This window comes from Manis javanica, chromosome 4 (genome assembly GCF_040802235.1).
Source record: "Manis javanica isolate MJ-LG chromosome 4, MJ_LKY, whole genome shotgun sequence".
Lineage (NCBI taxonomy): Eukaryota > Metazoa > Chordata > Mammalia > Pholidota > Manidae > Manis > Manis javanica.
The window spans coordinates 113,152,937-113,171,344 of NC_133159.1; the positions used below are offsets into that span (position 1 = coordinate 113,152,937).

Below are 18,408 nucleotides of genomic sequence, written 5' to 3' on the forward strand. Positions count from 1 at the left end.
CTAAGTTCAACACCTGGGCGAATTCAGAGACAGCTTCTACTGACTGCTCTTTTTCCACTGGGTGAGTCACAATTCCCTGTTTCTTCATGCCTTGTAATTATTTTTGTTGAAAATTTGCCATTTGGCATGTAACACTGTAGCAACTCCAGACTCTGATTTTTCCCTCTAGAGATTGGTACAGTTCCTGGGTTTTTTAATTTGTTCAATAACTTACATGTACTAAACCTATGGATTTAGTCTCATCCACACTATGTGGCCACAAATACCTCTGCTCAGTTCTTTTTTCTTATTTTTACTTTTATGCTTCAATACCTACTGGGGTAAACTCTGTATCTAAACAACTCAGTGATCAACCAATTATATGTCACAGTTTATGCCTAAACCCCTCAAATAAGTAGAGCTTCCACCCTTGTCAGATGGCTCTGTGTGTTGTAAGGGAAGCACATTTAAAGTTCAGTCAATTTTCAAGTCTCCCTCAGCTTTTACTTTCTATCAGGCATTCTCATATCCCTCTGTATGTACACACAGTCATCCAGAGATGTGTGGAAATTTATCAAGCTTGTCTATGGCTGTCTGTCCCACTTACAGGATTTGTCAAATTTCTACTAATCTACAGATCCAATGCTTCTCCAATTAGGGCCACAACCTCAGACTAGCAAACCTGCTGGCCTTCCCCACGCATTTGCCATTAAGATCACTACCCTTACCAATAAAGCTGCTGGCATGGCTTTTTGTTTTTATTAAGGTATCACTGATATACACTCTTATGAAAGTTTCACAAAACAAACAATATGGTTACTACATTACTACATTCACCCTTGTTATCAAGTCCACCACTTTACCCCATTGCAGTCACTGTCCATTAGGGTAGTAAGATGCCACAGAGTCACAACTTGTCTTCTCTGTGCTACACTGTCTTCCGCGTGACCCCACAGACAACATGAGCACTAATGATGATACCCCACAATCCCCTTCTCCTTCCCTCCCAACGCATCTCCCCTCACAACCCTCACCCCTCCGCTTTGGTAACCACTAGTCCCTTCTTAGAGTCTCTGAGTCTGCTGCTATTTTGTTCCTTCCATTTTGTTTCGTTGTCATACTCCACAGATGAGGGAAATCATTTGGTATTTGTCTTTCTCTGCCTGACTTATTTCACTGAGCATAATACCCTCCAGGTCCATCCATGTTGTTGCAAATGGTAGGATTTGTTTCTTATGGCTGAATAGCATTCCACTGTGTATATGTACCACATCTTCTTTATCCATTCATCTACTGATGGACACTTAGGCTGTTTCCATATCTTGGCTATTGTAACTAGTGCTGAGATAAACATAGGGGTGCATATGTCTTTTTGAATCTGAGAAGCTGTTTTCTTTGGGTAAATTCCTAGGAGTGGAAATCCCAGGTCAAATGGTACTTCTATTTTTAACTTTTTGAGGAACCTCCATATTGCTTACCACAGTGGTTGAACTAGTTTACATTCCCACCACAGTGTAGGAGGGTTCCCCTTTCTCCACATCCTCACCAGCATTTGTTGCTCCTAGCCTTTTTGATGTAGGCCATCCTAACTGGTGTGAGGTGATATCTCATTGTGGTTTTAATTTGCATTTCCCTGATACTTAGCAATGTGGAGCACCTTTTCATGTGCCTGTTGGCCATCTGAATTTCTTCTTTGGAGAAGTGTCTGCTTATATCCTCTGCTCATTTTATAATTGGGTTATTTGCTTTTCGGGTGTTGAGGCGTGAGCTTTATATACTTTGTGTGAGCTTTATATATTTTGGATGTTAACCCCTTGTCTGATATGTCATTTACAAATATATCCTCCCATACTGTAAAATTCCTTTTTATTCTGCTGATGGTGTCCTTTGCTGTACAGAAGCTTTTTAGTATGATGTAATCCCATTTGTTCATTTTTGCTCTTGTTTCCCTTGCCTGGATATGTTCATGAAGAAGTTGCTCATGTTTATGTCCAAGAGATTTTTGCCTATGTTTTTTTCTAAGTGCTTTATGGTTTCATGACTTACACTCAGGCCTCTGATGCATTTTGAGTTTACTATTGTGTATGGAGTTAGACAATAATCCAGTTTCATTCTCTTGCATATAGCTGTCCAGTTTTGCCAGCACTAGCTGTTGAAGAGGCTGTCTTTTCCCCACTGTATGTCTACGGCTCCTTTATTGTATATTAATTGACATATATGCTGGGGTTAGTATCTGGACTTTCTATTGTGTTCCACTGGTCTGTGGGTCTATTCTTGTGCTAGTACCAAATTGTCTTGATTACTGTGGCTTTGTAGTAGAGCTTGAAGTTGGGAAGCATAATCCCCCCCACTTTATTCTTCCTTCTCAGGATTGCTTTGGCTATTTGGGGTCTTCTATGGTTCCATATGAATTTTAGAACAAATTTCTCTAGTTCGTTGAAGAATGCTGTTGGTATTTTGATAGAGATTGCATTGAATCTGTAGATTGCTTTAGGCAGGATGGCCATTTTGACAATATTAATTCTTCCTATCCATGAGCACGGGATGTGTTTCCATTGATTGGTATCTTCTTTAATTTCTCTCATGAGTGTCTTGTTTTCAGGGTATACATCTTTCACATCCTTGGTTAATTCATTGCTAATTATTTTATTCTTTTTGATGCAATTGTTAATGGAATTGTTTTCATGATTTCTCTTTTTGCTAGTTCATCATTGGTGTACAGGAATGCAACAGATTTCTGTGTATTGATTTTGTATCTGGCAACTTTGCTGAATTCAGTTATTAGTTCTAGTAGTTTTTGGGGTGGATTCTTTAGAGTTTTTGTCTTATGTACATCATGTCATCTGCAGTGACAGTTTAACTTCTTCCTTACAAATCTGGATGCCTTTTATTTCTTGGTGTTGTTTGATTGCCATGGCTAGGACCTCCAGAACTCTGTTAAATAAAAGTGGGGAGAGTGAGCATCCTTGTCTTTTTCCGGGTCTTAAAGGAAATGCTTTCAGCTTCTCACTCTTAAGTGCGATGTTGGCCGTGGGTTTGTCATATATGCCCTTTATTATGGTGAGGTACTTGCCCTCTATACCCATTTTGTTGAGAGTTTTTATCATGAATGGATGTTGAATTTTCTCAAATGCTTTTTCAGCATCTATGGAGATGATCATGTGGTTTTTGTCCTCCTTTTTGTTGATATTGATTGATTTGCCAATATTGTACCATCCTTGCAACCCTGGAATAAATCACACTTGGTCATGATGAGTGATCTTTTTGATGTATTTTTGAATTTGGTTTGCTAATATTTTGTTGAGGATTTTTGCCTCTATGTTCATCAGGGATACTGGTTTATTTTTTTCTTTTTTTGTGGTGCTTTGCCTGGTTTTATATTAGAGTGATTCTGGCCTCATAGAATGAATTTGGAAATATTCCCTCCTCTTCTACTTTTGGGATACTTTAAGAAGTATGGGTATTTGCTCTTCTTTAAGTGTTTGATAAAAGTCACCCATGAAGCCATCTGGACCAGGGGTTCAGTTTCTCAGGTAGTGTTTTGATTACCAGTTCAATTTCATTGCTGGTAATTGGCCTGTTCAGATTTTCTGTTTCTTCCTGGGTCGGTCTTGAAAGGTTGTATTTTTCTAGAAAGTTGTCCATTTTTTCTAGGTTGTCCAATATACTGGCATATTATTTTTCATAGTATTCTCTGATAATTCTTTCTACTTCTTTGGTGTCCATTGTAATCATTCATTTTTCATTTCTGATTCTGTTTGTGTGTACACTCTCTTTTTTTCTTGATAAGTCTGGTTAAGGGTTTATCTATTTCATTTATTTTCTTGAGGAACCAGCTCCTGGTTTCCTTGGTTCTTTATATTGTTTTATTCTTCTCAGTTTTTATTTATTTCTACTCTCATCTTTATTATGTCCCTCCTTCTACTGACTTTGGGCATCATTTGTTCTGGTTTCATTAATTGTGAGTTTAGTCTGTTCATTTGGGATTGTTCTTGTTTCTCGAGGGAAGCCTGTTTTCTGTGTACTTCCCTCTTAGAACTGCCTTCACTGCATCACACAGGTTTTGGGTTGCTGAGTTTTCATTTGTCTCAATGTATTGCTTGATCTCTGTTTTTATTTGGTCATTGATCCACTGATTATTTAGAAGCATGTTGTTTAGCCTCCATGTGTTTGTATGTTTTTTTGTTTTCTTTGTGTAATTTATTTCTAGTTCCATACCTTTGTAGTCTGAGAAGCTGCTTGATAGAATTTCAATCTTTTAAAATTAACTGAGGCTCTTTTTGTGGCCTGGTATGTAATTTATTCTGGAAAACATTCCATGTATACTTGAGAAGAATGTGTATTCTACTGCTTTTGGGTGGAATGTTGTGTAGATATCTCTTAGGTCCATCTGTTCTAATGTATTGTTTGGTGCCTCTGTCTCCTTACTTTCTGTCTGGTTGATCCATTGATATCTGTGGTGTGTTAAGGTCTCCTTAAAAGAATGCATTGTAGTCTATTTTCCCCTTTAATTCTGTTATTATTTGCTTTACATATTTATATGCTCCTATATGGGGTGCATAGCTATTTATAACGGTTATATCCTTTTGTTGGACTGATCCCTTTATCATTATGTAATGTCCTTCTTTGTCTCTTTTTACTTTCTTTTTTGAAATCTATTTGTCTGATATAAGTACTGCTCCTCCTGCATTTTTCCCCCTATTATTTGCATGGAATATTTTTTTCCATCCCTTTATCTTTAGTCTGTGTATGTTTTGGCATCTGAGTCTTGCAAACAACATATAGATGGGTCTTATTTTCTTATGCATTCTGCCACTCTATGAATCTTGATTGGTGCATTCAGTCCATTTACATTAAAGTGATTACTGATAGGTATGTACTTACTGTCATTTTATTCATTGTTTTCTGGCTGTTTCCTATAGCTTCTCTCTGTTCCTTTCTTCCTTTCTTATACTCATTATTATCAATGGTTTTATTTAGTATTCTTATTGGATTACTTTTCTTTTCAGTTTATTTTCATGTGCATGGGTATTTATTGTAGGCTTCAGTTTTGTGATTACCAAAGGTGCAAGGATAGCCTCCTTACTATATAATAGTCTATCTTAAATTGCTTATTATTCTATTTCAAACACAATATAAAGGTACCTTTTTCCTTCTTTTTCTTCCTCATTTTTTATATTAGATGTGACAATCTGCACTTTTTGTGTATCCCTTGACTGATTTTATGTATAGTTGATTTTGCTTCTTTTATTTTGTTTTTTTTTGAAGGTTTTATTTATTTTATTTATTGATTTTTTTTGAGAGGGCATCTCTCATATTTATTGATCAAATGGTTGTTAACAACAATAAAATTCTCTATAGGGGACTCAATGCACAATCATTAATCAACCCCAAACCCAACTCTTAACAGTCTCCAATCTTCTGAAGCATAACGAACAAGTTCTTACATGGTGAACAAATTCTTACATAGTGAATAAGTTCTTACATGGTGAACAGTGCAAGGGCAGTCATCACAGAAACTTTTGGTTTTGATCACGCATCATGAACTATAAACAATCAGGTCAAATATGAATATTCATTTGATTTTTATACTTGATTTGTATGTGAATCCCACATTTCTCCCTTATTATTATTATTATTATTTTAATAAAATGCTGAAGTGGTAGGTAGATACAAGATAAAGGTAGAAAACATAGTTTAGTGCTATAAGAGGGCAAGTGAAGATGATCAGGTGTGTGCCTATGGACTAAGTATTAATCCAAGCTAGACAAGGGCAACAAAACATCCACGGATGCAGAAGATTTCTCTCAAAACAGGGGGGGTGAGTTTATGAGCCTCACTTCTGTTGATCCCCAATTTCTCACCTGATGGACCCCTGTGACTGTGCCTGTCTTAGGTTGTTCCTCCCTTGAGGAATCTTACCTCTCTCTGGCTAACCAGTCATCTTCCGGGGCCATACAGGGAAATGTAAAGTTGGTAAGTGAGAGAGAAGCAATATTGTTTGAAAAGGTTAGCTTTTTACTTCTTTGCATATTTATGCCTTGTGGCTTCCATGCCCAGCATTTGTCTTGAGGTATCTTTACCACTTGGAAGAATTATGATACTCGATAATTTCAATATGAGGCACGAATTCTATTTAAGGGTTGTAATTAGGAAGGAAGAAGAAAAGCTATAGAAGTAGCAGACTGAAGAAAACGGGAAGATTGATCATTTCTTTGACATATCTTCTTGTAGAGTAACATAAGCGTGTATAGGTTTTAAACTACTAATTAAATTGCATACACACATTAACATAATAGGAATACAGCTACATAACCAAAGCAGACCTACAATTACCAGCTATCTCCAGTGAAACCAAAAAAACCAGTTAGGCACTCTAGGCACTTGTGAAAACTTATCAATGATATGATGGATATTGTCTAACTGAATTTGAATAGTTTGAGAAAAATCAGACAAATTAAAACAACACATTCTTGGGAACTGTTCACATCCCATATGTTCTTTTAACAGTAGACAGTCTATAGTCGCAAGATTTTGGAGCACTGCAACTTGCACTTCTCCTAGTTCTTGGTTGAGTTCTGACAGTATAGATACAGTCAAATATGTTATTTTACTGTATGCACAGGCCAGCTTAGATATCTCCTTCTTCATTCGAATGGCAAGTCCAGGAACTGGTGGGATGAATAGAGCTACAACTGCAACAGAGCCAGGATCTTTGTTGAAGTTTTTTGACGATAATCTTCTGGAAAAACTCTTCCAGACAATGTTGATGTTGGAAGTTCTTCTTCATATTGTCTATTAATTCGTTTTCTGGGTAGCCAAATTAGGCTTTGATCCTCTGTTAGTCCATTCTTGGGTTCTGTGATTCTGCTGCTGTTTTGTTCCTTCAGATTTTCCTTTGCTCTTATACTCCACAGATGAGTGAAATCATTTGGTATTTCTCTTTCTCTGCTTGGCTTATTTCACTAAGCATAATATCCTCTAACTCCATCCATGTTGTTGCAAATGGTAGGATTTGTTTTCTTCTTATGGCTGAGTAATTTTCCATTGTGTATATGTACCACATCTTCTTTATCCATTCATCTACTGATGGACACTTCGGTTGCTTCCAATTCTTGGCTATTGTAAATAGTGCTGCGATAAACATAGGGGTGCATCTGTCTTTTTCAAACTTGAGTGCTGCGTTCTTAGGGTAAATTCCTAGAAGTGGAATTCCTGGGTCAAATGGTAAGTCTATTTTGAGCATTTTGAGGAACCTCCATACTGCTTTCCACAATGGTTGAACTAATTTACATTCCCACCAGCAGTGTAGGAGGGTTCCCCTTTCTCCACAACCTCACCAACATTTGTTGTTGTTTGTCTTTTGGATGGTAACCATCCTTACTGGTGTGAGGTGATATCTCATTGTGGTTTTAATTTGCATTTATCTGATGACTAGCAATGTGGAGCATCTTTGCATGTGTCTGTTGGCCATCTGAATTTCTTCTTTGGAGAACTGTCTGTTCAGCTCCTCTGCCCATTTTTTAATTGGATTATTTGCTTTTTGTTTGTTGAGGTGTGTGAGCTCTTTATATATTTTGGATATCAAGCCTTTATGGGATCTGTCATTTACGAATATAGTCTCCCATACTTTTTGTTCTATTGATGGTGTCCTTTGCTGTACAGAAGCTTTTCAGCTTAATATAGTCCCACGTGTTCATTTTTCCTTTGTTTTCCTTGCCTGGGGAGATAATGCTCATGAAGAAGTCAGTAATGTTTATGTCCAAGAGATTTTTGCCTATGTTTTTTTCTAAGAGTTTTATGGTTTCATGACTTACATTCAGTTCTTTGATCCATTTTGAACTTACTTTTGTGTATGGGGTTAGACAGTGATCCAGTTTAATTCTCTTACATGTAGCTGTCCAGTTTTGCCAGCACCATCTGTTGAAAAGACTGTCATTTCCCCATTGTATGTCCATGGCTCCTTTATCGAATATTAATTGACCATATATGTTTGGGTTAATGTCTGGAGTCTCTAATCTGATCCACTGGTCTGTGGCTCTGCTCTTGTACCAGTACCAAATCGTCCTGATTACTATGGCTTTGAGTAGAGCTTGAAGTTGGGGAGTGAGATCCCCCCTACGTTATTCTTCCTTCTCAGGATTGCTTTGGCTATTCAGGGTCTTTGGTGTTCCCATATGAATTTTTGAACTATTTGTTTCAGTTCGTTGAAGAATGTTGCTGGTAATTTGATAGGGATTGCGTCAAATCTGTATATTGCTTTGGGCAGGATGGCCATTTTGATGATATTATCCTTCCTAGCCAAGAGCATGGGATGAGTTTCCATTTGTTAGTGTCCCCTTTAATTTCTCTTAAGAGTGTCTTGTAGTTTCAGGGTATAGGCCTTTCACTTCTTTGGTTAGGTTTATTCCTAAGTATTTTATTCTTTTTGATGCAATTGTGAATGGAGTTGTTTTCCTGATTTCTATTTCTATTGGTTCATTGTTAGTGTATAGGAAAGCCACAGATTTCTGTGTGTTAATTTTGTATCCTGCAACTTTGCTGTATTCTGATATCAGTTCTAGTAGCTTTGGAGTGGAGTCTTTAGGGTTTTTTATGTACAATATCATGTCATCTGCAAGTAGTGACAGTTTAACTTCTTCTTTACCAATCTGGATTCCTTGTATTTCTTTGTTTTGTCTGATTGCCATGGCTAGGACCTCCAGTACTATGTTAAATAACAGTGGGGAGAGTGGGTATCCCTGTCTTGTTCCCGATCTCAGAGGAAAAGCTTTCAGCTTCTTGGTGTTCAGTATAATGTTGGCTGTGGGTTTATCATATATGGCCTTTATTATGTTGAGGTACTTGCTGAGAGTTTTTATCATGAATGGATGTTGAATTTTGTTGAATGCTTTTTCAGCATCTATGGAGATGACCATGTGGTTTTTGTCTTTCTTTTTGTTGATGTGGTGGATGATGTTGATGGATTTTCGAATGTTATACCATCCTTGCATTCCTGGGATGAATCCCACTTGGTCATGGTGTATGATCCTTTTGATATACTGTTGAATTCTGTTTGCTAATATTTTATTGAGTATTTTTGCATCTACATTCATCAGGGATATTGGTCTGTAATTTTCTTTTTTGGTGGGGTCTTTGCCTGGTTTTGGTATTAGAGTGATGTTGGCTTCATAGAATGAGTTTGGGAGTATTCCCTCCTCTTCTAATTTTTGGAAAACTTTAAGGAGTATGGGTATTATGTCTTCTCTGTGTGTCTGATAAAATTCCGAGGTAAATCCATCTGGCCCGGGGTTTTGTTCTTGGGTAGTTCTTTGATTACCGTTTCAATTCCTTTGCTTGTAATTGGTTTAACTTTTGTGTTTCTTCCTTGGTCAGTCTTGGAAGGTTGTATTTTTCTAGGAAGTTGTCCATTTCTTCTAGGTTTTCCAGTTTGTTGGCATATAGGTTTTCATAGTAGTCTTTAATAATTCTTTGTATTTCTGTGGAGTCTGTCGTGATTTTTCCATTCTCATTTCTGATTCTGTTGATTTGTGTTGATTCTCTTTTTCCCTTAATAAGTTTGGCTAGAGGCTTATCTATTTTGTTTATTTTCTCAAAGAACCAGCTCTTGGTTTCATTGATTTTTGCTATTGTTTTATTCTTCTCAAGTTTGTTTATTTCTTCTCTGATTTTTATTATGTCCCTCCTTCTGCTGACTTTAGGCCTTATTTGTTCTTCTTTTTCCAGTTTCAATAATTGTGATGTTAGACTAATCATTTGGGATTGTTCTTCCTTCTTCAAGTGTGCCTGGATCACTACATACTTTCCTCTTAAGACTGCTTTCGCTGTGTCCGACAGAAGTTGGGGCTTTGTGTTCTTGTTGTCATTTGTTTCCATATATTCCCTGATCTCTATTTTAATTTTTTCATTGATCCATTGATTATTTAGGAGCATGTTATTAAGCCTCCATGTGTTTGTGAGCCTTTTTGTTTTCTTTGCAGAATTTTTCTAGTTTTATACCTTTGTGGTTTGAAAAGTTGGTTGGTAGAATTTCAATATTTTGGAATTTACTGAGGCTCTTTTTGTGTCCTAGTATGTAGTCTATTCTGGAGAATGTTCCATGTGCACTTGAGAAGAATGTGTATCCTGTTGCTTTTGGATGTAGAGTTCTATAGATGTGTATTAGGTCCATCCGTTCTACTGTGTTGTTCAGTGCCTCCGTGTCCTTACTTATTTTCTGCCCGGTGGATCTATCCTTTGGGGTGAGTGGCATGTTGAAGTCTCCTAAAATGAATGCATTGCAGTCTACTTCCCCCTTTAGTTCTGTTAGTATTTGTTGCACATATGCTGGTGATCCTGTGTTGGGTGCATATATATTTAGAATGGTTATATCCTCTTGTTGGACTGAGCCCTTTATCATTATGTAGTGTCCTTCTTTATCTCTTACTTTCTTTGTTTTGAAGTCTATTTTGTCTGATATTAATACTGCAACCCCTGCTTTCTTCTCTCTGTTGTTTGCCTGAAATATATTTTTCCATCCCTTGACTTTTAGTCTGTGCATGTCTTTGGGTTTGAGGTGAGTTTCTTGTAAGCAGCATATAGATGGGTCTTGCTTTTTTATCCATTCCATTACTCTGTGTCTTTTGATTGGTGCATTAAGTCCATTTACATTTAGGGTGACTATTGAGAGATATGTACTTATTGCCATTGCAGGCTTTAAATTCGTGGTTACCAAAGGTTCAAGGTTAGCCTCTTTAGTATCTTACTGCCTAACTTAGCTCGCTTGTTGAGCTGTTGTATACACTGTCTGGAGATTCTTTTCTTCTCTCCCTTCTTATTTCTCCTCCTCCATTCTTCATATGTTGGGTGTTTTGTTCTGTGCTCTTTTTAGGAGTGCTCCCATCTAGAGCAGTCCCTGTAAGATGCCCTGTAGAGGTGGTTTGTGGAAGGCAAATTCCCTCAACTTTTGCTTGTCTGGGAATTGTTTAATCCCTCCATCATATTTAAATGATAATCATGCTGGATACAGTATCCTTAGTTCAAGGCCCTTCTGTTTCATTGCATTAAATATATCATACCATTCTCTTCTGGCCTGTAAGGTTTCTGTTGAGAAGTCTGATGATAGCCTGATGTGTTTTCCTTTATAGGTGACCTTTTTCTCTCTAGTTGCCTTTAAAACTCTTTCCTTGTCCTTGATCTTTGCCATTTTAATTATTATGTGTCTTGGTGTTGTCCTCCTTGGATCCTTTCTGTTGGGGGTTCTGTGTATTTCCGTGGTCTGTTCGATTATTTCCTCCCCCAGTCTGGGGAAGTTTTCAGCAATTATTTCTTTAAAGACACTTTCTATCCCTTTTTCTCTCTCTTCTTCTTCTGGTACCCCTATCATATGGATATTGTTCCTTTTGGATTGGTCACACAGTTCTCTTAATATTGTTTCATTCCTGGAGTTCCTTTTATCTCTCTCTATGTCAACTTCCATGCGTTCCTGTTCTCTGGTTTCTATTCCATCAATGGCCTCTTGCATCTTATCCATTCTGCTTATAAATCCTTCCAGAGTTTGTTTCATTTCTGTAATCTCCTTCCTGGCATCTGTGATCTCCCTCCGGACTTCATCCCTTAGCTCTTTCATATTTCTCTGCATCTCCGTGAGCATGTTTATGATTTTTATTTTGAATTCATTTTCAGGAAGACTGGTTAGGTCTGTCTCCTTCTCTGGTGTTGTCTCTGTGATCTTGGTTTGCCTGTAATTTAGCCTTTTCATGGTGATAGAAATAGGTTGCAGAGGTGGGATGAGTGACTGCTGGAAGAGCTTCAGCTTCTATGTGTTCCTGTTCTCTGGTTTCTATTCCATCAATGGCCTCTTGCATCTTATCCATTCTGCTTATAAATCCTTCCAGAGTTTGTTTCACTTCTGTAATCTCCTTCCTGGCATCTGTGATCTCCCTCTGGACTTCATCCCTTAGCTCTTGCATATTTCTCTGCATCTCCATGAGCATGTTTATGATTTTTATTTTGAATTCTTTTTCAGGAAGACTGGTTAGGTCTGTCTCCTTCTCTGGTGTTGTCTCTGTGATCTTGGTTTGCCTGTAATTTTGCCTTTTCATGGTGATAGAAATAGGTTGCAGAGGTGGGATGAGTGACAGCTGGAAGAACTTCCCTTCTTGTTGGTTTGTGGCCTTCCTCTCCTGGGAGAACCGCGACCTCTAGTGGTTTGTGCTGGGCAGCTGCGCACAAACAGGGCTTTTGATTCCTGCCCGGCTGCTATGGGGTTTATCTTCCGCTGTTGCTATGGGCATGGCCTGGCTCGGGCTGCTGGTCCAAAATGGTGGAGCTGCGTTGGAGGGGGAGCGGCCGGGAGGCTATTTATCTCCATGAGGGGCCTCCAGTTTTGGGGTCCCTGTTCCTTTAAGACTTCCAAAGAAAAATTACATAATTTTTTTTAAAAAGCCGCTCGTTTTTCTTTGTCCTCGGGCGCCAGCCTCAGGGACCCGCTCACAGGTCTTGCTGCCCTGTTTCCCTACTATCCAGGACCCCACGCATGCACTGTGTCTGCGCTCTGGTGTGGATGGCTGGGGCTAGGTGTTCAGCAGTCCTGGGCTCCTTCTCCCTCCCCGCTCGGACTCCTCTCCTCCCGCCAGGAGCTGGGGGGAGGGGCGCTCGGGTCCCACCGGGCCGGTGCTTGTATTTTACCCCCTTCGCGAGGCGCTGGGTTCTTGCAGGTGTGGATGTGGTCTGGATGTTGTCCTGTGTCCCCTGGTCTCTATTCTAGGAAGAGTTGTCTTTGTTATATTTTCATAAATATATGTGGTTTGGGGAGGAGATTGCTGCTGCTCTACTCATGCCGCCATCTTGGCTCCGCCTCTTTTATTTTGTTTCAATTGTCTACTTACTTGGTAATTAGTTTGTCTGCTGCCTTTACTATGGGTTTATTTTCACTGGTGAAAGCTATTTAGCTTTAGGGTCATTTCCATCTACAGGTGGACAGAGTAGATATTTTGACCAGGTTTTAGATTCCAATGTCCACATTCTTAACTCTTAAGTGCATCCAGAAGAATAGCAGATATCTTAAAAAAGCAATCTACAGATTCAATGCAATCCTATCAAAACACCAACAGCATTCTTCAATGAACTAGAGAAAATCGTTCTAAAATTCATATGGAACCATAAAAGACCCCAAATAGCCAAAGCAATCCTGAGAAGGAAGAATAAAGCCAGGAGGATTATGCACCCTGACTTCAAGCTCTACTACAAAGCCACAGTAATCAAGACAACTTGCTATTGGTACAAGAACAGACCCATAGACCAATGGAACAGACTAGAAAGCTGAGATATTAACCCAAACATATATGGTCAATTAATATATGATAAAGGAGCCATGGATATACAATGGGCAAATGACAGCCTCTTCAACAGCTGGCTGGTGTTGGCAAAACTGGACAGCTACATGCAAGAGAATGAAACTGGATTACTGTCTAACCCCATACACAAAAGTAAACTCAAAATGGATCAAAGACCTGAATGTAAGTCATGAAACCATAAAACACTTAGAAGAAAACATAAGCAAAAATCTCTTGGACATAAACTTGTGCAACTTTTTCCTGAACACATCTCCTCAAGCAAGGGAAACAAAAGCAAAAATGAACAAATCAGACTACATCATACTAAAAAGCTTCTGTACAGCAAAGGACACTATCAGCAGAACAAAAAGGCATCCTACAGTATTGGAGAATATATTTGTAAATGATGTATCAGACAAGGGGTTAACATCCAAAATATATAAATAACTCACATGCCTGAACACCCAAAAAGCAAATAACCCGATTAAAAAATGGGCAGAGGATGTGAACAGACACTTCTCCAAAGAAGAAATTCAGATGGCCAACAGGCACATGAAAAGATGCTCCATATCGCTAATCACCAGGGAAACGCAAATTAAAACCACAATGAGATATCACCTCATACCATTTAGGATAGCCAACACAGAAAGAGTAGGAACAAATGCTGGTGAGGATGCAGAGAAAGGGGAACCCTCCTACACTGCCGGTGGGAATGTGAAATAGTTCAACCATTGTGGAAAGCAGTATGGAGGTTCCTCAAAAATCTAAAAATAGAAATACCATTTGACCCAGGAATTCCACTCCTAGGAATTTACCCTAAGAATGCAACAGCCCAGATTCAAAAAGACATAAGCATCTCTATGTTTACTGCAGCATTATTTACAATAGCCAAGAAATGGAAGCAACCTAAATGTCCATCAGTAGATGGATGGATAAAGAAGAGGTGGTACATATACACAATGGAGTATTATTCAATCATAAGAAGAAAACAAATCCTACCATTTGCAAGAACGTGGATGGAGTTAAAGGGTATTATGCTCAGTGAAATAATCCAGGCGGAGAAAGACAAGTACCAAATGATTTCACTCATCTGTGGAGCATAAGAACAAAGCAAAACCTGAAGGAACAAAACAGGCATGTACCACAACCATAATTAGTAATTAGTCTGTAATACTCTACTTTCTGTCTATCTCCCTTGCTATACTTAGAAGCAATTTGAAAACAGGGTCTGTGTCTATTTTGGCCATAAGTGTATTCCTGACACCTAGCACATTGCTGGTACAGAGTAGGTGTTAAGTAATACATGTTAAATGAAGGAATGAATGGCACACATCAATAAGCACTAGCCTTGGGAGTGACATGAAATTAGCTTTGCCCTGACTAGTTCTGTGCCTCTGAATAAATTTCTTACCATCTCTGAGCCCACTTTTCCCTCTAAAAATGATAATAATTGTTCCTACTTTACAGGGTTATTTTAAGAATTGAATAATTCCATATAATGCTTAGCACAGTGCCTGGCACATAACTAGCCCTCAATTAACATTAACTATTATTATTCTTAAAGAATGGAGAAAAAAGAGGAGGGTGTATGGTACGGAAGGCACATTATCATGTTCTTGACTAGGGCACAAACATAGCTCTATTTATGCAAACAGATAGTAGCAATCTGAATAAAACAAATATTTTAAGTATACTATGGAATATGTTAGCTATAAAAGCCCTGAGAGAGATTGTGGATAAAACTAAAGTTCCTGGGGCCAGGATTCTCACCTGGCCCTGGTTGGCTAGCTCACTACACAAGTGTGGGTAATACATTGCTATTAACTCTATATAAAAGAGCTCTGCCCAGTGCTCTGGACAACATGGTGGCAGGGCTGCAAGGCTGCAGGAGAGCAGAGCAGAGGCTGGACTGATGGCAGCACCAAGCACAGAGGCCCAGAGGACGGCTGTGCAGACAGAGGGGCCCAGAGGCAGAGACTGGCTTGCTGCGTGCAGACTCGCTCTGAGTGGATGGGATTTTAGTGATTGACCTGCCACCATGGAAATAAAGTTGGGTATAACGCTTTCACCCGAAGAACATTCTCCTGTCATTTCTTTGGTCACATTGAATCCATAGAGGGAACTTGCCGGGGGCTGAAACCCATTGGCAAGACAGAGATCCATTTATAAAACCAAGAAATCTTTTTAAATGTGACGTGATCAAGCATTTACATGGCTTGCATAACACTGACTCTTGTATATAGTCTTGGGTTCTTTCAAAGCAAAGCACATCAGAAATCCATTACATCAGGGCAGCAGGATTCAAAACCTGGGCTTCAAAACCTAGAGGATTCAGTCCAGCTGTGCTGACCTTGGCCTAGAACAGGCAGATAAAACAGGCTTTTGCCTTTAAGCCCACAACTTCCCTTGCCTCCCAGTAGGAAATTTCACGCTTTAATGAGAAAATGTCCCTCACTCTAGTGTTCTCCAGCATCCCAGGGTCACCCTGAACCCCCTTTCTGGTGCATTCGACATTACCCAATACACCCCCTTTTACTTGTTTTTCTCCACTCTTAGATTTTCCAACTTTGGACACATCATTTAATTTCCCCAAGTCTCAAAATCTGTAAAAATGGAACTAAAATAGTACTTCCCTCTTAGCTAAACGTAACAGTATATACCTTACATTTTCACATGGTAATTGATGTTTTAGTGTTTCTACCAGATCCCTAATCAACCCACAACCCAGAAAAAAATTTCAACAAAGATTCTTTCCAGTAGTGTAATTTTTGTCCAGAGTCTATGTTTTCTACAATAAAAGAAACTACCACCGAGCCCATTAGCCAATGTACTGGAATAAAACATATGATCCCAAAGAAGCTTCAAATGTCATGCAGGAAAATAATTCAACAAATTAGGTGGTCCTGTTTTCTAAAAAAGACTAATTCTGCAAAATACAATTTACATATATCCTTTTTAAAAATATGTTCCTTCAAAGTAAGCCCTGTCAAACTACATAAACTTCAGTAACTGTCAATCTGGAAGCCTCACCACATTGCTTTTGGGGACTGCAGAATGCCATCCTAGGGAATCCCAGCAAGGTCCTCAGCCTTACTGGTCACCCCTGGCCAAGGCCGCGTCATGAAGGCCTACCCCTTCCTCCCATCTCCATTCCCTCCCATCATAAACCACAAGAAAAATAAAACCATCATCTTAGGAAAAAGTTGGGGGACCTTTATAAGTTGGTAAGCATGGCAAGGCTCCAGATGACTTTTTAAATACAACTTCTAAACAAGGACCTCTTCAAAGGCAACCCTTGTACTAGAATGAGTAGCAGAGGTCTAGTTCTAAAAACCTGCCTCCCCTACTTATTCGCTGTGGGCAATCTCAGTGGCTGAAAACACAGTGATACACTCACTGTACTCTCGTGGTGGGGGCGGGGAGAGAGATAGCTACAGCAGCCATTCTGGTGGGTGCTTGAAAAAGTTGGCTCCCCTCCCTATCCTTCTGAAAAAGTATATTATTTTTGCTAATTCTATCTCTGTATCTTTTTTTTACCTGCCACTTTTCTAAAAAATTACTTCCTCTTTGTTTTCCCCCATACACACTGCAAGAGGCCAAAAGCTCTTCCTGGCAATTCCATTAAGAGGATCAAGTATTATGCTGACTAAACATGTAAGTTTATGAAGACCAGAAGTTACTTCAAAAGTAACTTCTCAACTCTCAAATACCAAAGGGAACTGAAAAGGTACCATTTGTTGAGTACCTCCCAGGCGCCATGTCATTTATGCAACACAACAATCTCCTGCGTGGGCCTATTACTCCCAAAGTTACAGCTGAGGACGCAGGCGCTAAGAGTTTAAGGCCCACAGTCGCACCCCCAGGACGCGCGGCAGCGCGAGGCCGGGATGATCAGTTATCTACGGCAGCCACTCCCGGGGATGCCCCCCAGTCAGTATTCCCCCACCTTCTGAGAAACGGGCTCTGCCCTGCTAGTCATCCTACCCCTCTAACAGGCTAAGGAACCACCGTCTCCTGTGCCTGAGCCGCGGTCACGCCACCCGCCCACGCGGCGGGGCCCCTGCGAGTGGCGCACAGCGGGAGGTGACCAGGCCCCAGACGACAGCACTCACGCCGCCCTCTGCGAGGGGTGGGCGGGCCGGGCGCCTCGCTAAACCCATTGCCAGCCGCGCAAACCGAGACTCAGACTTCGGCGGAGGCGCGGGCTGCCCAATGACAAAACGCCAGAACCGGGCCTCCAGTTTAGGTGCCGGAGCCTTCCTCCTTCAGAGCTGGGGGCCGCGGCCTCCGCTTGGCCCCCACACCGGGTCCGCTCCCCTCACCCCGGCGGAGGAGGCTCCGGACGCGGGACATGCTCGCAAGACCCCACTCTGAGGGGGACCTACGCCCCCCGCCAGTGAGCTCCTTCTTCCCCGGCCCTACCTGGTTGCCGCGGCGACCATGGCCAATCAGCTTCTTTCTCCCGCCTCGGAAGTGACGTACTCCGCTAACGCAGCCCGTGCGGTTCTGTCAACCTCAGCCTTTAGGCTGCGCATGCGTGCCGGATGTCCATCCCTCCGGGAGAAAGTAAGATGGCCAAGGCCTGGAGGTCTGAATGGAGGCAAGCGCCTCCCTCCATCCTCCCGCGGGAAATTCGGAAGGTCGTAGTTTGGGTTCCGTACACTCTGGGTGGCGGAGCTGGGGAGACGGAGAGAGTGAAGTCAGGGGATGTATGCTACAGTGATCAAGACTTATGAAGAGTTATAGTTTTAAAATTGTTATGTTGGCAGAGATTTAAAAATCAGTAGGAAAGAAGAGTGAGACCAGAAACAGACGCAGAAGTATGTAGTCACATTTTTTTCCACGAAGGAGCTACTATAATAGGAAAGTTCTTTTCAGTAAATAGGGCTAGATCAATTCAGTGTCGATGGGGCATAATAAACCTTGTTCTCTAGTACATAACAAAAATTCAATTCAAGATGGGTTGTAAACCTAATGTGAAAGATACAACTCTAGAAAATAACGGCAGGATACCGTGACAATTTGTTAGGCAGAAGAATAGATACGAGTGGGGTGGAGAGAGAATAAGGCCAGTAGAGCCCACTAAAAGGGACTCAAAGAGTTAACCGGTTAA

At 40.2% G+C, this 18,408-nt stretch overlaps 1 protein-coding gene across 2 annotated transcripts in view; it reads right to left on the reverse strand.

The window, feature by feature from the left end:
* Positions 1-17,848, reverse strand: part of DHRS7B (dehydrogenase/reductase 7B) — a 79,755-nt gene extending 61,907 nt beyond the window's left edge. The window contains exon 1 of one of the 2 annotated variants that reach the window (XM_037027269.2): positions 17,718-17,848. In XM_037027269.2, the coding sequence (XP_036883164.1) occupies positions 17,718-17,737 (20 nt within the window). In that variant the 5' untranslated portion in view covers positions 17,738-17,848. Of the gene's footprint in view, positions 1-14,294; positions 14,365-17,717 lie in introns of those variants that run through there. The other variant, XM_017673920.3, reaches the window with a different exon arrangement.
* Positions 17,849-18,408: the final 560 nt, after the last annotated feature.